The sequence below is a fragment of the Lagenorhynchus albirostris genome, chromosome 16 (assembly GCF_949774975.1).
Source record: "Lagenorhynchus albirostris chromosome 16, mLagAlb1.1, whole genome shotgun sequence".
NCBI lineage: Eukaryota > Metazoa > Chordata > Mammalia > Artiodactyla > Delphinidae > Lagenorhynchus > Lagenorhynchus albirostris.
The window spans coordinates 6,656,381-6,683,652 of record NC_083110.1 but is presented as its reverse complement, the minus strand read 5'-3'; the positions used below and the strand labels follow the sequence as shown (position 1 = coordinate 6,683,652).

At 38.3% G+C, this 27,272-nt stretch overlaps 1 protein-coding gene across 1 annotated transcript in view; it reads left to right on the top strand.

The window, feature by feature from the left end:
- LYST (lysosomal trafficking regulator) overlaps positions 1-27,272 on the top strand; it is a 177,325-nt gene that overhangs the window by 107,599 nt on the left and 42,454 nt on the right. Inside the window, exons 32-42 of the mRNA XM_060126030.1 lie at positions 5,718-5,894; positions 6,465-6,541; positions 6,677-6,865; positions 8,846-8,991; positions 9,082-9,178; positions 10,328-10,389; positions 11,846-11,901; positions 13,938-14,090; positions 18,543-18,787; positions 23,525-23,591; positions 24,965-25,121. Coding sequence (XP_059982013.1) covers positions 5,718-5,894; positions 6,465-6,541; positions 6,677-6,865; positions 8,846-8,991; positions 9,082-9,178; positions 10,328-10,389; positions 11,846-11,901; positions 13,938-14,090; positions 18,543-18,787; positions 23,525-23,591; positions 24,965-25,121 — 1,426 coding nt within the window. The remainder of the gene's footprint in view (positions 1-5,717; positions 5,895-6,464; positions 6,542-6,676; positions 6,866-8,845; positions 8,992-9,081; positions 9,179-10,327; positions 10,390-11,845; positions 11,902-13,937; positions 14,091-18,542; positions 18,788-23,524; positions 23,592-24,964; positions 25,122-27,272) is intronic.

The window sequence follows — 27,272 nt, the reverse complement described above, 5'->3', positions numbered from 1 at the left end:
TAGACAGCTGTTCAGCAGTTTCTTATAAAATTAAGCATACCCTTAACCTGTGACCCTAAAATTCCATTTTTAGGTATTTACCTAAGAGAAATTAAAACGTATGTCCATAAAAAGACTAGTAGAAGAATATCCATGGCAGCCTTTTTACTAATAGCCAAAAACCGGAAGTAACCCAAGTGTCTGTCAGTGGGAGAATGTGTAACTAAGTTGTGATATATTTATACAATAGACTACTATACAAGCAATAAAAAGGAACAGACTACTGATACACCCACCAGTGTGGTTGAAGCTCAAAATCATTGTGTCGGTGAAAGGGACAGCCAAGCACAAAAGAGTAGACATTCTGTGATTCTATTCATATGAAGCCCAAGAACAGGCAAAATTAAGATATGGTCATAGAATCAAGCAGTAGTTGTCTCTGTAAGGAGAGGGGCAGTGAGAAGGGGAGTTGATTGGAAAGGGGCATAAGGAAACTGCCTGGGGTGATAAAAATGTGCTGTATCTTAGTTTGGGTAGTGGTTACATGGGCGTATGCAGTTGTCAGAACTCGTAGAAATGAACATTTAATGTCTATATGCTTTATCGAATGCAAATTATACCACTATAAATAAAGTATTAGATGATATTTAAGAAAGGACAGGTATCCCTTTTACATCCCTGGGAAACTCAGATTTATCATACTAAGAACCAAAAAGTTAGAGATTTGAAGTGATACTTTTAAGGTGCTCTTTCCGGAATTGAGACTCTCTCAGGTGCACTAAGGGCATTGTCTTCCCTTCCCAAGGCAGAAGCATGCCTAGCCCATAGTTTCCTTCTATGGAGGATTCAAAGAGATGTTCTTTCATTGTTTTATACTTAGCAAAGCTGCGGTTGCTCTGAATCCAGCCCTGATATCAGTTCCTAGTCCTCTCCTACCAGCCTCCCATCTCTACTGCTCCATTTCTGTTGGTGGTATCCTTACTGCTTTCGGCTTGAAACATTGGAACTACAGTTGACTTTCTTCTCTCTTGAATCCATTTTATTACCAAGGCCAGTTATTTGTCTAGTCCTGCCTTTCTCTATAGTCTGCCCACCCATCCTAGTTTACACTTTCACCCCTTATGCTTGAATCACTAGAATAACCTCCTCTCCACCTCAAGACCAAAGAACTCTATCTGATAGTTTTTTTAAGGTTTATTATGGCAACATTCAAGCATACCTAGAAGTTGGGAGAAATCAGAAAAAGAACCCCACATGACATTACGCAGCTTTAATTTTTTTTGTAGTATTTTGAAACAAATGTCAGATATCAAATCATTTTACCTGTAAATACTTCAGTATGTATCTCAGACTGATAGGACTTTGTTTTAACTTATCACTCTCTGTGATTGTAACAATAATTCCTTATCATCATCTAATACCCAGTGTTTAAATTTTCCCAATTTTCTTATATTTTTTTAAATAGCTCTCTTGATTCTGGACCCAAACAAGGCCCTTACACTGCGTTTGTTTGATGTGTGCTACATCTTTTTAATCCTGGCAGTTATCCTCCCCAACCTTTTTTTTTTTTTAATGTCGTGTATTTGTTGGTGACGCTGGGTCATTTGTTCTGTAGAATTTCCCACATTCTGGATTTGGCTGATTGCATCCTTGTGGCTCTAGATCTAGAGGCTTGACTAGATTCCAGTTCTTGATTTCATATTTGCCTTTGTGCTTGGATTTTTAAAAGAATACTTCAGGAGTGCTTTGCGTTTTCCATTACATCATGGCAGGAGACCGAGAATGTCTGGTTGCTCTGCTCTTTGAGATGGTAGCAGCCTGATTCATCCGTTGTGAAGTTCATCCTCAATCTTATTTATTTATTCATTTATTCATTCATTCATTCATTTATTGGCTGTGTTGGGTCTTCGTTTCTGTGCGAGGGCTTTCTCTAGTTGCGGCAAGCGGGGGCCACTCTTCATCGCGGTGCGCAGGCCTCTCACTGTCGCGGCCTCTCTTGTTGTGGGGCACAGGCTCCAGACGCGCAGGCTCAGTAGTTGTGGCTCACAGGCCTAGCTGCTCTGCGGCATGTGGGATCTTCCCAGACCAGGACTCGAACCCGTGTCCACTGCATTGGCAGGCAGATTCTCAACCACTGCGCCACCAGGGAAGCCCCATCCTCAGTCTTTAACCTAATAGTTTTAGCAGCCATACAGCTGCCAGGATCCATTTTTTTGATTAGGAGCTGCAAAATAGTGATTTCTCTACATTTCTCATTCCACCAGCATCTGTTAGCTCTGATTCTTCTATTGGGAAGAGTATTCCCTTATCAGCTCTTTGGCTACCCTGAAATATAGTCTGTGTAGGAAAGGCAAGGTAAATGCTTGCTTCTTTCCTCTGTTTGTTTTTAGAATAATAAGTTGGTGCCCTGGCAACCTTTAATTTTTGTATTTGTTTTTATTTTTGAGGTCTTGTCATGAACTCAGGTACTTTTTAATAAATTTACTAAGTAGTTTCACACCTGTTCAGATTAACACCTCTGTAGATTCAAGTTGTTTTATCCTTTTAACATGGCCTTTTTAATTTTTAACAAGTTAATATGATTAACTTCCTTCCATTCTGGAGCAGAAGAATGTCCCAGGCTCATCTTGTACATTTCCTTCCCTGGGCCTGGAGCCAAACTCTTCCCCCAAGAAGCCCCTATTTCCTTGTAATGAGATAATAGTATTTAGAGACTATAAAGCTAGGGACTAGGTACGTTTATTTCTATTGGGTTGTCATTTCTTCTCAGCCTTTTTAGTGAACAAAGCTAAGAATTGTGTATTTTTTTAGGAAGAAAAATAAATCATGAATTCATGATTTTCTTGGATTTTATATTTCTTTTTATTAATGTTGATAAGCTTAATTTCTGATGACATTACCATAATTACTTATTTGTTTTATCTATCTTTAAAACATTTTCAAAATAAGATGACAACATTGTCACTTATAACAAATCTACTGAATGCAGTTTAAGATTTCTTGGTGGTTCTTCTGTCCTTAGGATACCATTATGGGTGTACCACGAAAATAGTGTATCATAAAAGCATTTAAAATAATTTTCTCTATTTGGTTATGCCACCAACTTGGCATCAAGTAACTAGTTAGGTTCTTTTTTTTTCCTTCAATTTGCTTTCTGTTTTTAGAGATTCCACTGAATATTTATTTGTTTAATTTTGTTTTTAATTACATAAAATGTCTGCCTGATTCCAAAATCAAAATTGTGAAGCATAGCACATTCAAAGAGGTTCTAGCTTTTATCTCTATATCCTTCCCTCGTTCTTTCCCTTTCCCTGTAGGTAACCATCCTTACCTACAGGTTTTTAAATTTCTTTTGGACATATAAGCAAATCTGTGACACACACACACACACGTATATATTATCTCCCTCACTTCTTAATACAAAGAAAGATAGTGAACCATACGCATCCTTCTCACTCTACTTTCTTCAACTAACAGTGTATCCTAGCGATCGTTCTGCAGCAGTATGGAGAGCTCTTCTCCTTTTTACAGCTTCCTACAAGCTGTGTTCCATTTGTAATCTGCCTGATTTTTTTTTTTTTTAATTCTGCGTGGATTTTAAAGCCCCAAGCTTCTCTTCTACTGTTACAACTTGAGTCTGGTTAATTCTCTACTCTGTGGCTCCTCCTTTTTTCAACATAGTCCCATCTTTTCCCTTATAACCGCTTCACATCCCTGTAGTCCTACTGACAAGCTGCTTTATTCATGGTGTCCACTCAGCACACCACTCTGTCTCTCCTCCCCTTTGTCTGTCTATATGCCCGTCCTGTCCATTTAGGCACGTACCCACATCACGTGGTACCACCTTCAAAGCCTTCCTTCCTTTCTTTAGTCCACTCAGAACTCTTCCTTCTTGAAACTTCATTGAAACTTTTATTTTTACACATTTTAACATTTTATTATTTTCTTAGGATTTGTGTTTAATAGATTCGATTCCTTAAATCAGTTTTCTGAGAGCTGAAAACAAGACTCCGCATGTGTGTGTCTCCAATAGCACCATTTCTAGTCCCAGGAACTGCAGCCAATAAATGATTGATCAGAGGATGTTAAAATGAGATATTAGAAACAACTTCAGTGTCTAGAAAAATCATGTGTTTCTTTGGATATTCAGAATGAATAAAAACATTTCTGCTAGTTTTTCAAGATGATTTTTAAATGTCACTGAATACTAAACTGAAATTTTTTAGAGTTCTATCAAGAACATTGCCTTTAAGACACACATATGAAAGTATTCTAGTCATTTACCATTTCTCTTTATTTGCCAACTCTTCAGGCCTTTTACTTGCAGAGCATCTGTTCATTTTTCTCTTTTGGTCAGGTAGCAGCTGTCTCCTGACTGATTTAAAATGTTGCATTAAAATGAGCTTTGCTATTTTCATCATTGCATATGTTCATCTTATGCTTTTGCGAAATGACATGATGTGATTCAGCGTGTTAATTTAAATATCACCCAAAATGTAATAGTTTCCAAATCCATTTGTTGACTATTCACAGTTTAAAATATCATAAAGCCAAATGCAGTGATACTTGTATCAACGTAAATTTTTTAAAAAGTAAAATTATGCATGTTTCACTTGTTGGCAAAATTAATGTCTAAATATACATAGTGTACACATAACCATCAGGTGTAATATCTATGGCATGAAAGGGCCACTTAAAAAATCATGAATCAAAGTTTGGTTTAGGTTTACACTTGGAAGGACCATTGTCATTACCTTAAGTAACACTCTAATTTTCTTTTTAGGGTCTGTTCATAGACGATTGGCCTAAACCAACCCTTCTCTAGACATGCACAGAACTGAGTGATGATGTATTATTGGTTTAGAGTTTTTCACCTTTTGTTCTCCCTAGGGAATAGTGAATGCTTACAAACAGATCCAAAGATACATTTTTGTTCTGGAATTTTCTCCAATGTTTATTCTCCCAGGCAGAAATTAAAGGAGAAAGAATAATCATGCATAATCCTCTTACCTTAAGGTTTAAAGGAAAGTTTTCCTTCCAGTTCAGTTCTATGAGAAGAACTAAGAATTATTTTTCTTTATCCCAGGCTTATTTTCTGTATTCCTTTAGCAAATCCTCTCCAAAATTCTTTCCCCAAAAGGTTGTGTGCTTGCTTTTCTCCTTCTTTCCTTCTTTTCCTTCCTTCTTTGCTTTCCTTCCTCTTTTCTTCCTCCCTCCCCTCTCCTTCCTTCCTTCCTTCTTTCCTTCTTTTCTTCCTTCCTTTTCCTCTCTTTCTCTTTTTTTTTTTACCTTTTACAATGAAAATTTTCAAACATACTAAGGAAAATGGAGACTAGTAAATACTGTATGAATACCATATGCCCGTCACATAGATCTAACAATTGTTAATAATTTTTATCATATTAACATCATTTCTTTTTTCTGAAGTATTTTAAAGTAAATTATAGTAATCATGACATTTTTCAAAAGACATTTTTATGTAACCGTAACAACATTGTTATACCTAACAAAATTAGCATGTACTGTAATGTCATCATATACCCAACACATAATCGTTTGACAGTTTCTTCAGTTGTTTCCAAAATGTGTTTTTTAGCTGATTTATTTAAACCAGATCCAACCAAATAAATCTAGCAATGTAATTTAATTTACTGTTAAATAATTTAAATGTAAGAAATAAAAATTCTTTATGACTTTAAAAAATTTTAATTAAAAAAATTGTTACTTTTTTTTTAAAGCATGGAGCCAAGTTAGTTTTGTATTTGTCAGAGTTGATACATAATCACGAAGACGAATTGACTGAAGAAGAACTAGACACAGCAGAGCTGCTTATGAATGCTTTAAAGTTATGTGGTCATAAGTGCATCCCCCTCAGTGCATCGACAAAATCAGACCTTATTAAAGTGATTAAAGAGGTGAGTCAGTGAAAGCATAAGAAACAATTTTCTTAGGATATCCGATTGAATATAACTGAAGAATGAAAGGTTTTTTTTTTTGTTATAGAGTACCATTGATAATGAATTTGATTTTTTTTTTTTTTACTTTATATTGCTTTTTTACTATGAGAGAACAAATAGGCCTGTTTTAAGGAGCATTTTATTCTCTGTGGTCTTGCTTATCCACTGTCATTAGCTTTCAGGGAAGGAAAGATTTTAGTAGTGACAAGCAAGTTGAATCATCGACCTTAAGTTCTGGGTTCTTTAATGAAAAGGCAAAATAAGGAAGCAAGCAACTATGCACACCCATCGGGTTTGGCAACCCTAGTTAACTATTCCACCCTAATTTCTGTGACCCAAATTGTGTGGAAACAAAGGGGAGTTATAGCATTATTTAAGTGGTTAATGTATTTTAATATTTTGGTCTCGTGGGGACAATATTTTTTTCCTTTGTTAACTTTGTTTTAAATTTAGTTTGTTGAGCTCTGTGCCAGTGTTAAATGGTAAATAATAAATTTTATATAATATATTATTATCCAAATCTTTTAGGAACAAAAGAAATATGAAACTGAAGAACATGTGAATAAAGCCAACTGGCAGAAAACAGTTAATAATAATCAGCAAAGGTAGGATTTTATGTGTTCTAAAAGCTGTGTCTTTTAGGAACCCATTAGATTTCACATATACTTTTAAAGTATCATGTTTTGATATACATTTAATGTTCCACATATGCTTAACTTACGGGCATCTTGTTTGTTTAGTCTCTTTCAGCGCCTTGATTCAAAATCAAAGGATATATCTAAGATAGCTGCGGATATCACCCAGGCAGTGTCTCTTTCCCAAGGAATTGAGAGAAAAAAGGTGATCCAGCACATCAGAGGAATGTATAAAGTGGATCTGAGTGCCAGCAGACACTGGCAGGAGCTTATTCAACAACTGACGCATGATAGGTAGGCATGAGTTTTTATATATTGATGTTATTTTCACTCCAGAGTAAAGATTCATAACATTATCGCATTAGTTTAAATATTTTTTGTTTACTCATTTGTGATTTATTTCATCTTGAAGAATAATCCTATGAGAATATTTTTTTTTAATTTTTAGGGAGAGAAAAAATAATGAGAGGGAGGGGCATTAGCTCTTCCAGAGAGAAAAATCTATGTAGTGGCTTTCATTTTAAAATATGATCTTTGCAAAAGAATAGAGAAATCACCGAAACAGGATAGTTGGGAAATAGACCTTTTTCTAGTTAAGATTTTAATAACACAGTTAAAAAAATGCATCACAAATAAGGAAAAGAGGGAAATTAAAGTATTATTCTCTGAATTTGATTAAAATAACTGATGAGTATTATGACTTTGAGGCACTAAATCATTATGCACTAATCATTATACACTAAATAACTGATTAGTATTAATCAGTTATTAAAATAACTGATAGTATTAAAATAACTGATTAGTATTATGACTTTGAGGCACTAAATCATTATACACTAATCATTATGCACTAAAGCAAATTCCAGGTGAACAAATGAACGAAACTCAAAAAGTTTACAAAGTAGAAGAAAATAGGATATTTATCAATGGTGATGGACAGATAACTTTCTTAAGATCAAACACAATTGAAGAAAGTACAAAGAAGAAATTAATGGCTTTGACCTTTCATATTTTCCAGTGTATTTAACAAGCACAACCACAACGAAACATCAAAGTTTATTTTCAGCAAGTATTTCACAGTTAACATTTTTATGGTTTTAAAAATGCATAAAGATTTGAAAATAAAATACCAAGATCCCAAAAGTTTGAATAAGCAAAAGACATGAATATACTCTTCACATAAGACAAATAGAATTAATAAACAGATGGGACAATATTGACTATTGCTAGAAGCTGATTTAAAACCTTTAGATACCGTATTTTACCTTTTATGGTACAAAAAAAAATTATTTTTAGGTGCTAATCTCCACAGCAGGAAGAAATGTATCTTAGCCCTTGGTCAGAGGTTTGGTGGCATTGTACACTTTGACATGTGTCAGGAACCCTACAAACATTTTATTTCTAGTTCCAGTTACCCTGTTTTAGTGATTCTGTCCTAAGGAAAATATTCAAAATATGGAAAAGCAATAAGCATACAGGTTTTCATCTCTGCATTATTTATGTTAGTGAATGAATTGGAAACAACTTAAATATATAATAATAGTAATAGAGTTAAATACATTATTATGCATCCACTCAATATAACGTTAGCCACTTAAAATGGTAATAATAAAGACTATACTGTGTTCAGTGAAAGAAGGCGGGATATAGAAATGTGTATACATAATAATTTTAACTGCAATTTTAAAAACTGAAAGAAAGTAATCACTACCAGTATTTTGGTATGTTTGGGGTAGTGGGATTAAGGGTAATTTTTTTTCTCTTATCTATTTCTAAAAATGTATTTCATATGGTTCTGTTTCCTTTCATTTAAAATATTAATTTACTTTAAAACATTTTAAGAAATGTGATTACTACAAAAGTGAACTCATTTTATTTGTTTTATTAGATAATAGGCAAAATGGGAAATGAAGAAAATTAATTTGGAAAATTGATTTTTTTCTTTAGTTAACCATACTAAGTCTAATATATTGCTAAAGCATACATAGTAGTCATGCTCTATCTTTTTAAAAATTTAATAGATACAAGAAATTGGTAGCAGAGCTTGCCTTGAGGCAGGGTCAGTGGGACTCCGGAGCAGAGGAAACTTTTTTTTTTAAATGTTATTCTTTTATACAATGTGTATGCATATCCTAGTCTAATTATATAACTGGTTGGGATTTTTCAATTGAATAGATACATTTTGATTTATTTATTCAATTTCTATAATGATTTTTTTTTTTAAACTACAAATACTTCAGGTTGCCACTTAAAATCTTTTCTTTTCACTTGCAGAGCAGTCTGGTATGACCCCATCTACTATCCAACTTCATGGCAGTTGGATCCAACAGAAGGGCCAAATCGAGAGAGAAGGCGCTTACAGAGATGTTACTTAACTATTCCAAATAAGTATCTCCTTAGGGATAGACAAAAATCAGAAGGTGATAGTGGCTGCTTGACTCAACATGTAAATATAGCAGATTAACTATGGGCATTACACAAAGATAATAATGTCCTTTTTTCCTCAGCAGATGTGGTCAAACCACCACTCTCTTACCTATTTGAAGACAAAACTCATTCTTCTTTCTCTTCTACTGTAAAGGACAAAGCTGCAAGTGAGTCTATAAGGTAAATTTGAATCCATAAGACATTTTCTCTTTTGTTGAAGGTGTTAAAGACTTTAATAGTCTATTGTGCTTATGTAATATTTATTTTAGATAATGCCGTGGTTTTGGGAAAGATCCCAAACATGGCTTAAAGAGAAGACAAAGCTGAATGCCCAGAATCCAAAAAGAACAGACATTTTTGTTAGGGAGGATTCATTGGACTTCAGTCATCATGCTCTGGCCCTTGGTTACATACATATATTTTTGTAGTTGATTTTTCCAACAACTCTGTGAAATAGATAGCGCTGCTGGTGGCATCTCAAGAGGCAATCTAGTGTATTGATTAAAGGTTCCAATCCTAGTTCCTCCTCTTACTAGCCATCTGATCTTAGCCTCTGTCTGTCTCAGTTTCCTCATCTGTTACATGAGGAAGATAAGTCATAGCACTATTCAGTGGGTCAGTATGGTAACTATTGATAGTATTATCATTATTGTTGTGGTCGAGGTTGTTATGATGCCCATCGTATAGATAAAAAACTGCGAGACTCAAAAAAGATAAGTGACTTGACTAAAGAATAGAGGAGGGCTTCCCTGGTGGCGCAGTGGTTGAGAGTCCGCCTGCCGATGCAGGGGACGCGGGTTCGTGCCCCTGTCCGGGAGGATCCCACATGCCACGAAGCGGCTGGGCCCGTGAGCCATGGCCGCTGAGCCCGCACGTCCGGAGCCTGTGCTCCGCAACGGGAGGGGCCACAACAGTGAGAGGCCCGCGTACCGCAAAAAAAAAAAGAATAGAGGAACTTTTCTGACTCTGAATCCCCCCTTTTTCCAAGAATGCTAAGCTTCTTTTCTGTGTTTGAAGTATCAGAGCCATGAACCAATGTTTGCTTATTTACTGGAAAATATACAATATTGAAATCTCTTTTAAATAACGGAATCCCTGTATTCTGCATAAGAGTGTTGGGATTATTCACCTTTTCTAAAAGTTTCTGCTATTTTCTCCTCTATTGTAATGTCAATAAATGAGATCTTTTCATGTGGATTTTAACAAGATGTTTTATGCTTTTGAAACTCTAGTCTGCGTTGCTGAAATCTTCTATGATAAAATAAAGCTTTTACTCTCTGAAATTGGTCAAAACATTTAATCATAGTAATTTTAAATATGTTTTGACAGAGTGAATCGAAGATGTATCAGCGTCGCACCATCTAGAGAGACAGCTGGTGAATTGTTGTTAGGTAAGTCACATTTTGCAGATTTTTACACATATTCACCCTGCCTATTTTATTCTTAGATAATTTGAAGCATTGTTTTGACACACTACCATTAAATGAGATGAACTTTCTATAACAAATAACCTCTTTCTTATAGGTTATTTTGCCTTAACATTGTATATAATGTAGATGACTCATGAATGTGCAAAATGCCAGTCTTATTCTCTGAAAAGCACAAGAACAGCATTTTAATTTTTATAAAATTGACTTTCTTCATGAGTATACATTTTTATATTTGATCATTCCTTTTATTATATATCAATTTTTATTTTTAAAGTAAAGAATTATTGGTATACTTATAAGCCTACTGTTTTAACAGATACCCCTATGCATATGAAATATATCCACCTTGAGATTGTTCATAATTTATATTCTCTATTGTACTTCTGAGAGAAAGGCCAAGACTGTTGATCCAGGGATAGTTACATTTGGTGAGAAACTTTTTCCTCAAGACGTGAAGGAATAAGGTTTATCACTCTAGTCTCTGTTCCCTTAAAGAACCAATTTGTACGCTGTGGGCCAGTTGTTCTCAAAGCGCGGTCCCCGAATCAGGAGCGTCAGCATCACATAATAGGAACTTCTAAGAAATACGCATTCTCAGGCCCCAGCCCAGACCTGCTGAATCTGAAACTCTGTGGGTGAGGCCCAGCGATCTGCATTTTTATGAACCCTGCAGAGATTCTGATGCACCCTCAAATTTGAGAGTCGCTGCAGTTGGCTAAAGCTATAGCCCCGAAGGCCTGACAGGCAGAGTTTCGAGCTTGCTGGGGCTGAGCACCATGGTCACAAGGATGGAGATGGTGCCTTTCTCCGAGCCAGCCGTGCCAGTGCTCAAGGTGACCAGCACCCACTGCAGAGCCCCAGGGAAGTTTCTACTGTTTGGATACATGACGTAGGGACATGCATTAACAACAGCCTATCAAGCAGGAAAAATTGGGGAAGTATCTTGTAAGGCCTTTTCTGCCCTATTGAGTGTTTAAGTCAGCAAAATAATTAAGCGTTCCTCTTTTGCTAGAAAATTTAGTTGATAACTTGACTTCAGTTAATGTATGGCAAAATAAAGCAAAGTAATATGCTAGTAACCTAAGAAGAATACTGGTAATAATTAATAGCCTAAACCTTTCAGCATGAAGTGGCAGACACTGTTAATAAACATTTTACATATATTCTAATTTAATTCCCACAGTAACCCTGTGAAATAGAGTCCTCCCTCTTCTTTTTATAATGAGGCTAAAGTACAAAGAGGTTAAGCGACTTGCCGAAGATCTCATGGATGCGCTTCAAAAATATTTATTGAGTGTTAGCTCGTTCTGGGTTCTGGGATTCAAATTCAGTCCAACTGACTCCAGAGGCATGCCTTTAACCATATAAGGTAATAGTGCATATACATTTTTAAACTCATACCGATTATTTTCTGCAGGTAAATGTGGAATGTATTTTGTGGAAGATAACGCTTCTGACACAGTTGAAAGTTCCGTGAGTAGAGGCTTAAGTTTGCATTTGTATGAATCTAGACAAATTCCCAAAATGTATAAATTTAATACAACCAGAGAGCTTGTAGAAAGAACTGTTAGAGTTCATTAATTGTCGCACTCTGTGTAAATTTGTCTGAATTCCAATTTTTTTTTAAAGATAATTTTAAAAAGAAGACCATGCCATCCCCTCTGGCTCATGGTCTGATTCGCAGAGCCCTGAGTATTATGAGTCATATTCTAAAGTGCTCCTGTTATTTCTGTGTATGTCCACTCGATTTCTCACTGCTGTCCTCAGTAGCAACAAATTCCCTGCCACTCCCAGTTTGCTATCATGTACATTTGCCTTCAAAAAGAAAGAAAAAGATTGTCTAATTGAATAACTTAAGTAATCCTGATATTCACATAGCTTAGTAGTCATGATTTTTATTCTTCTGGAAATACTGATATCAATCAAAAAATAACAAAAAAGACTCAATTCACATTTTTGTACAGAAAAGCATTTTATCCATTTGAATTCATTTACATGCCATTAAAATATTGTTTTGAGAGCCCTGTAACAGGAGAAGTAAGGCTCTTTGTTTCAGAACTTCTAAAGCTACAAAGTGCTAAGGATGTAAGTAAATAAGATTATGTATGGTTTAATGGTGAATACATATTTGATTCAAAGAAATTAATGAGTGAAAACATAAAATTTGGTTGTAAAGCAAATCATGTTAAAAAATAATTAATTTAATATAGCCCCCGAAAATTGAGTAGGCATTATTTCATCATTCATATAGGAATTGCTACAGTATTTATCCCAGCTAGTAAAAATATAGTTATGTTATTTTTCAAGATGTATCTTTTCAGCAACCAAAGAATTTAATAGTTGATACATGAACCAGCTTTTTTTCTGGATCCAAAAGGTTACATATTCCACCTTTAAAACTCGAAAAAGACCCTTGCTTTTTAATAGATTGAAGGCTTCTTCTTTTCTCTGTCCTTTTGTAGCATTTTTTCTTACTTCCTGTATGACATTTGCTATCTTGCCTTTTAAAAGTGGGTGCAAATATCTCGTCCCCCCTTTTTATCATACATAGATTTATTTTATGCAGAGCACTTAGCAGAGCACCTTGCCTGTAGATGCTTAATTAATGTTTATTAACTTGAATTCATGTTGAATGTCGAAGCTAAACAGGGAGGATTTTGGTTTTAAGAATGAGAATATTACGTGTTCATTAAAATATTTTATTTTCTTTGTAATATATTTCCTGTCTCTACTTCTAGAAATGGGTTGGGACCCAGCACAGTAGTAAAGCACACATAGAGCAGGCCAAAGTGTCACTTCCTCCTTACAGCTGTTTTTCAAATTTCTCTTTATTTTTGACTCCTGGAGATTTCATTTCCCTTACTTTCTTGCAAGCTCAACTATACATGTAAAAGAATATTTGCTTAGTAAAAGAAATCGGTCTGAAAAGTCTACATACTGTATGAGTCCAACCATATGACATTCTGGAAAAAGGAAAACAGTGGAGACAATAAAAAGATCAGTGGCTGCCAGATGGAACAGAAGGGAATTATAGGGCAGTGAGACTAGTCTGTATGATACTGTAATGGTGGATACATGTCATTAAACATTTGTCAAAACCCATTGAACTATACAACACCAAGATTAAACTATGGACTTTAGTTAAGAATAACCTATTCAATAGTGGCTCATCAGTTGTAGCACATGCACCACGTGAGAACAAGGTGTTCACAGTAGGGAAACTGAGTGCGGGGAAGCGTGGAGCGCCATGCTATCTGCTCGATTCTATAAACCTAAAACTGCTCTAAAAAATACAGCCTACTAAAAAAGTTTAAACGAAGGCTATTTAAATTCTTTTCCTTAGATTTTTTAATCCAGCATTTTGAAGGGTTTAGTAGTGGGAGGATTTTCAGAGAATCTTATCTGCCATTTTGCCGCAAAAGGAAGACTTTCTATTGCATTTTGATAGTTTTTAACAATCTAAAATTATGTAGAGCAAATTACTTTCATGTTATTTCCTTTGTCTTTAGAGCCTTCAGGGAGAATTGGAACCAGCATCATTTTCCTGGACATATGAAGAAATTAAAGAAGTTCACAAGCGTTGGTGGCAATTGAGAGATAATGCAGTAGAAATCTTTTTAACAAATGGCAGAACACTCCTGTTGGCATTTGATAACACCAAGGTAAATTTGCCTTTATTAATACATATACTTTTTCAAAGCGATCATGGATCAGTGTAACTACACTCATACTGATTAAATGAAGTTTTAACTTATTTAAACTTTGTTTCTGAAATCAAATAAAAATTGCCTTGTTTCTTAGTACTGATTAAATACTTAGTTATATTAGGATTACTTTTGTCCTCCAAAACTGTATTAAATTCTCATTCCCCGGAGTGACAGTATCTGTAAAAAGCAAATGAACGAATGTATAACCAACCTGAAAGTAGTTTAACCTTGATAGTAGATTCCATTTTTGACAAACCCTTTTTTGACCGCCACATCCTTTCAGCTGCTATGTGTCTGCTAGCCTTTATAGAAAACCTCTTGGAAGAAACTGTGAATGCTTGCTGCTTCCAATTCCTCCCCTCCGGTTCTCTTTGGAAATGCTCCAGTCAGATCTTCGTCTCACCACTCCTCCTGTAACTTCTCTGGTTAGCATCACCAGTGACCTCCGTGTTGCTAAACCCTATGGTCATATTTCTTAGTCTTCATCTTACTTGACTCCTCAGCAGCCTTTGACACAGCTGATTATTCTCTCTTTCTTTAAAGAAAGGAAAAAAAAAAAAAAAACCTTCCTCACTGGGCTTCTGAGTTATCACTTTCTTAGTTCTCCTTTTAGCTCACCAGCCATTCCTCCTCAGTCTTGTTTGCAGATGCTTCCTCTGGGCATCTCGGCGCTCACTCTTCATTTTATTTTTTAAATTTTTTGGCCGCAGTGCACGGTTCTCAGGATCTTAGTTCCCGGACCAGGGATTGAACATCCAGGAATTGAATCCAGGCCATGGCAGTGAAAGCGCCGAGTCCTACACTGGAACGCTAGGGAATTCCCAGGGCTCACCCTCCAGACCTCTTCTCTTCTCATCCCATCTTGTGACTTTAAATACTATCTGTGTTATAATGACTTACATATTTATATCACCACCCAAACCTCTTCCCTGGATGCCCACTCAAATATTTAAGTTTCTACTTGGCATCTCCACTTGGAAGTCTAATTGGCATCTCAAATTTTACACGGACAAAACTGAACTTCTAATCTCCCCCGCAAAATCTCTTTGCAGTTTTCCCCATCTCAGTAAATGGTGACTCCAGTGTCTCTGATTGGCCAGGTCAGAAACCTGGGGATTATCCTCGACTCCTCTTATTCTTTCATCTACTACATCTACTCTATCAGTAAGTTCTGTTAGCTCACCCCTCAGAATACATCCAGAATCTGACTGCTTCCACTGCTACCATCCTGGTCCAAGCCAGTCATCTCTTGCATAAATCATTACACTAGCCTCCTAACTGGCCTCCCTGCTTCCATACTCCCTCTTCTTTCAGACTGCTCTCAACACAGCAGCTAAAGTGTGTCAGGTCGTGCCATTCCTCTGCTCAAAACCCTCCGACCACTTTCTGTGTCACTCTATTAAAGGCAGAGACCTTACAGTGTTGAATAATCTGGCACTTCCTTATCTCTCTGACCTTATCTTCTACCATTCTATCCTTCACTCTCTCTAATCCATCTGTGGAGACCCTGTTTGCCTTGACTATAGCAGACACACTGATGCCTCAGGGCCTTGGCACTTACTGCTCCCTAGAATGCTGCCTGGAATGCTTTTCCTCTTAGAACTACATTACTGACTCCCTTACTTTTTTCAGGTTCCCTGGTCAAATGTCTTCTTATCAGAGAGACTTCCCTGATTACTCTAAATAAAACAGCAACCCCTGCCTCACTGCCACCCCCAAGCATCCCTTATCTCCTTTGCTTTGCTCTATTTTTTTCACAGCACTTAAACGCATCCAACAGTGTCTCCCCAGTAGACTGTAAGGACTTTGTTTTGTTAAGTGCTTCAGCTTTAACACCTTAAACGTGCTGGTATATAGGTGCTCAATAAATATTTGTTGAATGAATAAATGTTTCCTTTTTCTTGCTGAGGTTAGTATGCAAACTGTCATAAATTCTTTTCCACCAACCTTAGCTTTAGCAGTAGGCAACCTTCAGATTTATTTTTTTTTAATTTTTATTGGAGTATAGTTGCTTTACAATGTTATGTTAGTTTCTGCTGTACAGCAAAGTGAATCAGCTACATGTATACCTATATCCACTCTTTTTTGGATTTCCTTCCATTTAGGTCACCACAGAGCACTGAGTAGGGTTCCCTGTGCTATACTGTAGGTTCTCATTTGTTATCTTTTTTTTTTTTTTGTGGTACGCGGGCCTCTCACTGTTGTGGCCTCTCCTGTTGCGGAGCACAGGCTCTGGACGCACAGGCTCAGCAGCCATGGCTCACGGGCCCAGCCGCTCCGCGACATGTGGGATCTTCCCGGACCAGGGCACGAACCTGCGTCCCCTGCATCGGCAGGCAGACTCTCAACCACTGCCACCAGGGAAGCCCTAGTTATCTATTTTATACATAGTATCAATTGTGTTTATATGTCAATCCCAATCTCCCAGTTCATCCCACCCCGACCCTTCCCCCTTGGTATCCGTACGTTTGTTCTCTACGTCTGTGTCTCTATTTCTGCTTTGTAAATAAGATCTTCTATACCAGTTTTTTCAGATTCCACATATATGCATTAATATATGATATTTGGGGCTTCGCTGGTGGCGCAGTGGTTGAGAGTCCGCCTGCCGATGCAGGGGACACGGGTTCGTGCCCTGGTCCGGGAAGATCCCACATGCCGCGGAGCGGCTGGGCCCGTGAGCCATGGCCGCTGAGCCTGCGCGTCCGGAGCCTGTGCTCCACAGCGGGAGAGGCCACAACAGTGAGAGGCCCGCATACCAAAAAAAAAAAAAATATATATATATATATATATATATATATATACATATATATGTATATGATATTTGTTTTTCTCTTTCTGACTTACTTCACTCTGTATGACAGTCTCTAGGTCCATCCACGTCTCTACAAATGACCCAATTTTGTTCCTTTTTTATGGCTAATATTCCATTGTATATATGTACCGCATCTTCTTTATCCATTCTTCTTTTGATGGACATGTAGGCTGCTTTCATGCCCTGGCTATTGTAAATAGTGCTGCAGTGAACATTGGGGTGCATTTGTCTTTTTGAATTATGGTTTTCTCTGGGTATATGTCCAGTAGTGGGATTGCTGGGTCACATGGTAGTTCTATTTTTAGTTTTTTAGGGAACCTCCATATTGTAACCTTCAGATTTAGAATATAAGTTTAGTTTTTGTTTTTGCCTTGAACCGATTCTTTTTTTTTAAATTATCATAAAAATACATAACATAAAAGTTGCCACCTTAACCATTTTCAAGCGTACAGTTCAGTTGTGTTAAGTATATTCACATTGTGGTGAAACAGACCTTCAGGTTTAGGTTCTTAAACACCCTGTAATCTTGCCTATTCCATAACCAAGATCATTCTTCTCATTCACTTTTAGTCTCATCTTTGATTATCCACATCTGTGACTCACCTTCCTATGCGTAAAGCATATACGCATTTAAGAGGGGTAATTCACATTTGTTTTTAGCAAAGTCCTGGCTCGTCTGTTTTTTTCCATTTATTATCAATTATCATTTAATTGCTTTAGAAGAAATCAGAATACCTTTTTTCTGTGACAGAACTTTTGTGCCTCTCTAAAAAAAGAGTTTATATACTAGTTTTCAATCAGTAGTGAAAATCAAGTATTCTGTTTTACATAGGATAATTTATTTCATTCTCAGGAAATAAATATTATTACCCTCATATTACAGGTATGATAACTGTAACACAAAGAGTTTAAGCAAGAAAAAAGACCCGTTCTGTCTGTCAGAAAACTATTCTCTTTCTACTGCCTCATGTTGCATTTATTTAGGTGAAGACTCTTCATTTTGCTTTATTGATTTTTTTTCTTAGGGTCTGTATATAAGTGACTTTTCTATACAGACTTCTTAGTTTCTTAGTGATTTCTCCAGCTGCAAAACATAGTGGTTAAGAGCCACAAGTGAATGAATGTAAAAAAAATAGAAATAGACTCATAGATATGGAGAACAAACTAGTGGTACCAGTGGGGAGAGAGAAGGAGGAGGGGCAAGATAAGGGGAGAGGATTAAGAGGTACAAACTATTATGTACAAAATAAATAAGTTACAAGGGTATGTGGTACAGCACAAGGAATGAAACCAACATTTTATAACAACTTTAAATGGAGCATAATTTATAAAAAAAATTGAATCACTATGTTGTACATCTAAAACTAATATAATATTGTTAATCAACTACACTTCAATAAATAAATAAATAGCCCAACCTTTGGAGGAAGACGTGGATTTGAATCTCAGTTCCCCACCAGTCAATGTTATTGGGCAAAAAGTATTTTCTTGGAGGACTTGAGATTACTAACATGCCTATAATATCATGGATTCTTTGGAGGAAAATGTCAAGCCTAAAAATAAAATCTGGGTTTTTTTCTCTCCTTCCCTTATAGGTTCGTGATGATGTGTACCACAATATACTAACAAATAACCTCCCTAATCTTCTGGAATATGGCAATATCACCGCTCTGACAAATTTATGGTATACTGGACAGATTACTAATTTTGAATATTTGACTCACTTAAACAAACATGCCGGCCGATCCTTTAATGATCTCATGCAGTATCCAGTGTTCCCGTTTATCCTAGCTGACTACGTTAGTGAGACCCTTGACCTCAGCGATCCATCAGTGTACAGGTAACTAAAGACATCATCACCTTTTGGCTTTGTCAATATGATGTATTTATTTTACTGAAGTTCTTATTGTGAGAATTTTCAAACATGCACAAAAATAGAATGAATGTATAATGAGCCCCATATGACCATGACCCCAGCTCAACAATTACCAAGATTTTTGCCAAACTTATGTCATCTTTTTTTTTTCTTCTTAAGATGAGCCACACAAATCTTTTATGTCATTCATATGGTCTTTAGTACACATCTCTTAAGAAAAAAGGGGGACATTTTCTTTCATAGCCTCAGTGCTGTTATCATATCTAAGAAAATCAACAGTAATTTCATGGTCTCATCTAATATCCAGTCCGTTTTCAAATGTCCCCTGAGTATATCAGAGGTGTCTTTCTATAGTTGATTTGTTTGAGTCAGGCCCACTGTCACCTTTGGTTGCTTTGTGTCTAAAGACGTAACATCTAGAACAGCCCTATTTTTGTGTATGTATTTTTCTCTTTCTTTCTTCCTAACATTGACTTGTTTTTAAAACAAAAATAAGTCATCTATCTTGTAGGATGTCCCCCATTCCACATTAGCATTTAGGTTTTTCCTCTAGCCTCTGTACTTCCTAGAGACTGCAGATTACTTCTAAAGGCTTGCTTAGATTCAGATTCAACATTTTTTGGCAAGAATCCTCTAGAGGAGGTGGTGTGGACTTTATATTGCCCCATATCAGGAGGCCGGTGATATCCCACTCTAAGGATGCTCAGGCTGGTCCGTGGGTTCAGCTTCCCGTTGAACTTGTTTCTTTCATTGATGATTATTGTTCAAGTCTATTATTTCACTAGGGGTTACAGAATGGTGATTTCCTGTTCTCTCATTTCTTCTGCATTTATTAGTAGAAAACATACAAGATGAGCCCAGGATATTTTGTTGTGTCAGAGAGCAAGGAAATTACTATAGGCTTGTCAGAAGGACTCGGGAGCCATATTTGCACACACATGTTCATTGCAGCTTTATTCGCAGTGGCCAGGAGGTGGAGGCAGCCCAGGTGTCTGTCTGTGGATCAGTGGATGGGGAAAATGAGGTGCATACATACAGAGGAATATTATTCAACCTTAAGAAGGAGGGAAGTCCTGTCACATGATGAGCCCTGGGGACGTTGTGCTAAATGGAATGAGCCAGCCACAGAAGACAAACACTGTGTGATTCCTCTTCATGAGTTGTCTAGGGCAGTCAACTCAGAGAGACAGAGAGTGGAATGATGGGTGTGGGGGACAGGAGAAGAGTGGGGTGGATATAGGGGGTTGTTGCTCAGCAGGTGTAGAGTTTCAGCTTTACAAAGTGAAAAAGTTTCAGAGACCTATTGCACAACGGTGTTGATATTGTTAACACCACTGAACTAGGTACTTGAGGATGGTTAGGATGGTAAGTTTTGTGATGTGCGTTTTTTTACCACAGTTACAAAAAAATAAAACACTTAGGAGCCAACTTGAAGTGGCTCTCACTGCCAAAGATAGGACAGTCTGGGCATCAGAAACAATAATGACTACAGTTGCTTGAACACATTTGAATTTAAAAAATACTTAAGTTGGCTTTCCCTGGTGGCGCAGTGGTTGAGAGTCCGCCTGCCGATGCAGGGGACATGGGTTCGTGCCCCGGTCCGGGAAGATCCCACATGCCGCAGAGCGGCTGGGCCCGTGAGCCATGGCTGCTGAGCCTGCGCATCCGGAGCCTGTGCTCTGCAATGGTCGAGGCCCGCGTACTGCAAAAATTCAAAAAAAAAAAAAAAAAGTACTTAAGTTAACAATGACACTTTTTAAAGGCCCCCAAAACAAAGCAAAACTAAACTCACTGGTCACTGTTTGGGTAGGGCATCAATTCCTTGCTTTTGAAATTTGACAACTAAGGAAAAGAATTAAGCTTTTATCCTGCCTTTCCTGAATGAGTTGCCTTTTAGAGTAACCACATAGCCCTAGTTGATGAGGGAATATTCTGTTTCTTTAGTTTTGAATAACATTCTCTGGCTAGGATCAAAAAGTCAAGAAATAACAACTGTTGGCAAGGATACAGAGAAAAGAGACCCTGTGCACTGTTGGTGGGAATGTAAATTGGTGCAGCCACTGTGGAGAACAATATGGAGGTTCCTTAAAAAACTAAAAATAGATCTGTCATATGATCCAGCCATTCTACTTCTGGGTATTTATCAAGAGGAAATGAAAGCACTAACTTGAAAAGATATCTGCACCCCCATGTTCACTGCAGCATTATTTATAGTAGCCAAGATACGGAAACAACCTAAGTGTCCATCTGTGGATGAATGGATAAATAAAATGTCACACACACACAATGGAATACTATTTATCCATAAAAGAGAATGAAATCTTGTGACAGCATGGATGGATCTTGAGGGCAGTATGCTAAGGAAACAAGTCAGTCAAAGACAAATAGCATACAAATAAGTATGATCTCACTTGTATGTGGAATCTAAAAACAAAAACAAAACAAAAACAGAACAAACAGAAAACCTCATTGATACAGAGAACAGATCGGTGGTTGCCAGAAGCATTGGGGGGTGGTGGTGGGATTGTGGCAAAATGGGTGAAGGGAGTCAAAAGGTACAGGCTGCCAGTTATGAAATGAGCCCTGGGATGCAACGCACAGCACGATGACCTTAGCTAATAACACTGCATTACATGTTTGAAAGTTGCTGAGAGAGTAAATCTTAAAAGTTCTCAGCACAACAAAAAAAAATCCTGTCACTACGTGTGGTGATGGCTGCTACCTAGACTTACTGTGGTGATCATTTTGTAATATCGAATATACAAATATCAAATCATTATGTTGGACATCCGAAACTAATATAGTGTTATATGTCCATTACACTTCAATTAAAAAATTATCTATGTAGTTTAAAGAAGAATTGACCGCCAGTATACTACTTAGTGTATTAGAATATTTTAATTATAACTGCTAAATAGTAGGCCTAGTTCAGACAGCTTTCAAGAAATCAGATTCAATTTAATTTTTGTCAATTTAAAAAAGAGCAAATGGCACATTATTTATCTTTTAGACATTTTTATACACTGCTAATGTACATTTAAATTTTTACACTACTGAGGACTTCCCTGGTAGTGCAGTGGTTAAGAATCCACCTGCCAATGCAGGGGACATGGGTTCGAGCCCTGGTCCGGGAAGATCGCACATGCTGTGGAGCAGCTAAGCCCGTGCGCCACAACTACTGAGCCTGCTCTCTAGAGCCCGCGAGGCACAACTACTGAAGCCCGCACGCCTAGAGCCCATGCTCTGCAACAAGAGAAGCCACTGCAATGAGAAGCCAGCACACCGCAGCAAAGAGTAGCCCCAGCTCAACGCAACTAGAGAAAGCCTGTGCGCACACAGCAACAGACCCAACGCAGCCAAAAATAAATAAATAAATTTATATTTTAAAAAAAAAGAATGATATTGTAGAAATGTATATTATGGAGGAGGGGGAGATTTTTATTTAAATGTAATTATACATACACAAGTAAGGAGAGAGCATCTGGAAAAGCATGTACCCTTCCAGATATATTGTGAGTAATAGTATTGTGGTTGATTTTTGGTTTATTCTATTCACTCATCAGTAACTTCTGATTTTCCAACCACACAGTATTACCTGTGTTCAAAAAAACTACTTACACTGTTTAGAAAACAATTGCATGCATGGCAGGATCTCGAACACGATTTCTCCTATATTGAGGTGAATTTGTATCTATGCTATAAAACTGTCTTTACTTTTTAACAAAGTTTTTAGGATTATCAGAGTCTCAAAAATGAAATGAATGTGTTTGCTATCACTAATTTTAATATCCCTAGGAAATAATTTCCCCAAAAAATAGATAAATCATCCTCTGGCTAAGCAGACCTGGTTTGACTTAACTGAAACTTGAGCAAATCTTGATGTTGATCTAGTTGTGGTACCAGATGTTGAACCTCCAGGTGGTCCCATCCTGGTGCCAGACCAGATGGCACCTCAGCCAGAGCAGCCTCTGCCCTTCCTCGTTGCATCTTGTTCTCTTGCTCTTTCATGGGCCTCACACAGATGCTGCTTGACTCTGTAGCTTGTGAAAGTGGAGACTGATCCTAGAGTTCTCTTTCCTCCCTGATACAGTGTGAACACCAGCACAGACGTGCATACGCATGCACACGTTTGCTACACTGTGCACATGGTGTCAGTCGCTGTCCCCGAGTTAGATAACAAAATGTTTATGTCAGTACTCGCACTCCAGATCTCAGGGTGGTCATTTTAAGCATGTGTTGTTTCTTCAGTTTTCACTAACTTAGTAATTACATAACATCTCCTCATGATCATGTCTCCTGTCCAAACTGCCCTTCACTCTTCCTTGCTGAGCTGGGTGTAGCATGTGGAAATGGGGGCAGGAACTTCCAGGGCTTGGTAGGAATCAGCTGCCGTGGGCAGCATCAGTTATGATTTGGAGGAAGTAGAGGAACCAGAGAAGGGAGGGAGAACAGCAGCTCTTCTTGTGTAGGTTATTCGTTAAGTCAGGATTTCCTAATAATGGTATGCATCTGTTTAGAAAAATTCTATCTTCATAGGTTATGAAATCATAATTGTGACTTAATTGCAAAGCAACATGTGTAAGCACTAAACCAAGGGCTGAGTATTTTGTTGACCACTTATTTACTTGTAAACATCTAAGGCAGCTTAAACCTGACAGTATCAGCATACTTCGATGTTTTCCATCATCTCTTCCTTTGTAGAAATCTCTCCAAGCCCATAGCCGTGCAGTACAAAGAAAAAGAAGATCGTTACGTGGACACATACAAGGTAGGTTTAGTTTTTCCTCATGTATTTTGACAAGTAAAAACTGGATTTTTGTTTTACAGACTGTTTTACCTAATTTTAAACATATAGTATTGCTTTTTCTGTTTTCCACTTCCTTGTGCTTTGATTGACAGACAACTGGAAATCACTGTGTGATTTTAAATATTATTCTGTCTTAATTCTCTGAAAACATTTTGCCCAGAAAAAGAAATGCACTTACTGTTACATAAATTGGAAGCTCATAATCCATTGTAATGTTCAAATATATAAATAATTATATTCCTTACAAAAATCACAAAGATTTCCAGGGACCTGCTATTTGTATCCCCTAGTGTTATATATAATAATATCAATATATTTATAATGTACTATAGTCCCTTATTATTCATCTCAGCAAATTATGTACAGGTTTATTAACAAAAAATACTGGATTGTAAAGTTTAAAAATAGAAATTAATTACCCATTTCTGTGAAATTAATATTAATGGAATCCTGCTGGAGATTTAAAAAATCCCATTAGTCGTATGTTACAGTCTTCACAACAGTATCAAGATAGGAGCAGCTGAAGCAGTTTTCTCATATTCACCATGTTATCTTATGTCAAAGTTCCAGAAAGGTCCATCCAAGCGTCTTACAACTGTCACTGCCTGATGCTTCTGCAGCTAAAAATGCAGCAGTGCTATGGGAATCAAAGAGAAGTGACTCCAGAAAATTCACTGTCACCTGACTCTGTTATTAGAGACAGAAGCTACAGGAGATGAGAATAGTGACAGATGTTAAAGATTTGATTGAGCTTCTTACTTTATGATGGGAAGACAGGAGTAGTTGAAAAGTCACCACTGTCTTTGTTATTTCTGTGTAACTCCACTGCAAGACAGCTATAAAATGTTATATTAAAGAATTCCAATAATATGATACAGGTTTTACATTTCTATTGCAGTTCCTCTGATAGAGAAGCATTTCTCTAAAGAATGTAGCATTACAGCTTGAAACCCTCTTAAGACGCAGACATCTCTAGTGAGAGTGGCAGCTCTTATTTATTGAGCCCTTGATCAGTTGAGATATATTAGATATATATTATCTAAACTGATATTAGTATCAGTTTAGATTTATGTATTAGTTGGGAGCCAGAGGGCTGGGAGGTGGGGTACAGAACAGGTGGGTTCTCTATGAGCAAATGAGAGGGTAAACGTGCACGCAGTGCATGGTCAGGCCTTAGTGGGGCACCAGACCCCCGGACACTCAGGAGTGCTATGGGCAAGCCATGGAGAATGGCGTCTAACGGGCAGCAGAGAGGATGGGAAAGAAGACAAGTGAGGCGCCTCCAGCTCTGCCTGGAGCTCACTGTCACGAGTTCTGGTCCCTGTGTCCTTCAGTACCTGGAGGAGGAGTACCGCAAAGGAGCCCGGGAAGACGACCCGATGCCCCCGGTGCAGCCCTACCACTACGGTTCCCACTACTCCAACAGCGGCACCGTGCTCCACTTCCTGGTCAGGATGCCTCCTTTCACAAAGATGTTTTTAGCCTATCAAGGTAAGGGTTGTTTCGTAACTACCTCAAAGGTCAGATTGGTCATCGGGGATAAAACACTTGTCTGACGTCCTGAGAACGTACTGAAACTAATCAAACCATAGGAAAAAGAATTCTATATATTCCCGCAACAAAATTCTCTTCAAGAAACCAGCAGTGGTACTAGGAGGATGCGGAATTTGTGTCTCCGCACAACTAGGGCACCTACCAGGCCCCAGTGGGGGACTGTGGACACCTAAGGGGACGCGAGGAACCCCCAGTGACCGGGTAGGATGCGGGGCATGGGGGGAGTGAAGGGGGAGAAGTGGAGGCGGGACAGGACTGGCGCCCCTGAGGGGAAGGGATCCCAGGCCAGAAGGGGGAAATTGGGGAACCGTTGGGAGGGCAGAGGATCAAAAGGGAGCGTGGCCAGGTTTCCCCTGCCCACTTGGGCCCCCAGAAACCTGCTGAGATCCCCGGACCTGATCCTCTGCCCACCGAGGCCCCCTCCAGCTGCGCAGGTCCTGAGGGAGTGGAAGGTGGGGAAGGGGGAGCAAAAGTAAAGCCCAGACCTCTGGGACCGGCATCCCTGAAGGGTGGCTGGGGGAGATAGGGAGTTCCTACACCCAGCAGGACCCACCCACGGTTAGGGGTCCAGTGGTGACGGGGGAGACCCTCGGGGAGATGGTGGGGGAGGGGCACAAAGGAACGGAGGGGAACGGGGCCAGTGCTTTGCCTGTCCACTTAGGCACCAGGGAACGTGTTGGGCTCCAGGGCCTAATCCTCTGCCCTCGGAGCCTCCCTCCTGCCGTGCAGAGCCCAAGCCCCACCCCATCCCCCCACCCGGGGCCCCACCTCTACACGCAGAAACCCCCTCTGAGACCCCCTCCAACGAGCTGGGCCTAAACCCCACCTACACACCCTCAGGCAGGGCCCTGCCTCCAAACTCCGGAACTGTACACTCCAGAGACCCTCCTTTCGAGGTGCTGCCTCTCCCCTTCCATGCAGGTCCTAAGCAAAGGCCCCGCCCCATGCTGAAACGTCGTCCCCCACTAGCCTAGGTCCCGGTCCACCCTAAACCCTGCCCCTGCCTAAGTTCCATCCCCCACCTAAACCCCACCCCTATAGCCAAGGATTTTTTTTTTCTTTTTTCCTCTTTTAGATTGGAGTTCTGTTCTGTTGATTAATTGTTGTTGATTCTTTTGTATTTTTATTTTTCCTAATAAATCTTTTAGTTTTCTAATTTTATCTTATTCTTTATACTTTGTTATCATTCTCTCTTTTTAGCTTATTACCCCGCTTTTTTTTCTTTTTTCTTTTGTTTTTATTTTGCCTTGTTGCAGTTGTTTCAATTATAGTTTTATTTTTCCTAATATATTTTTTTATCTTTCTAATTTTATTTGTTTTTTATTCTTTGATATTGTACTGCTCCTTTTCTTCCTTCCTTCCTTCCTCCCTTCCTCCCTCCCTCCCTCCCTCCCTCCCTCCCTCCCTCTCTCTCTCTCTTTCTTTCTTTCTTTCTTTCTTTCTTTCTTTCTTTCTTTCTTTCTTTCTCTCTCTCTCTTTCTTCTTTCTTTCTTTCTTTTTACCGTGCCACAAAGCTTGCGGGATCTTGGTTCCCAGGCCAGAGGTCGGGCCCGAGCTCCTGTGGTGGGAGCTCTGAGTCCAAACCGCTGGACTAACAGACCCCAGGGAATATTAATCACAGTGAGGCCTCCCAGAGATCCTCATCTCATCACCAAGACCCAGCTGTATCCAACGGCCTGCAAACTCCAGTGCCGGACATCTCAGGCCGAACAACCAGTAAGACAGGAATACAGCACCATCCATCAAAAAAAAGAAAAAGAAAGAAACGACAAAAAAATATGTTACAGAGGAGCAAGGTAAAAACCTACAAGACCAAATAAATGAAGACAAAATAGGCAACCTACCTGAAAAAGAATTCAGAATAATGATAGTAAAGATGATCCAAAATCTCAGAAACAGAATAGAGAAAATACAAGAAACATTTAACAAGGATCTAGAAGAACTAAAGGGCAAACAAACAGTGATGAGCAACACAATTACTAAAATTAAAAATAACTCTACAAGGAATCAATAGCAGAATAACTGAGGCAGAAGAACGGATAAGTGAGCTGGAAGATAAAATGGTGGAAATGACTGCCAGGAGCAGAA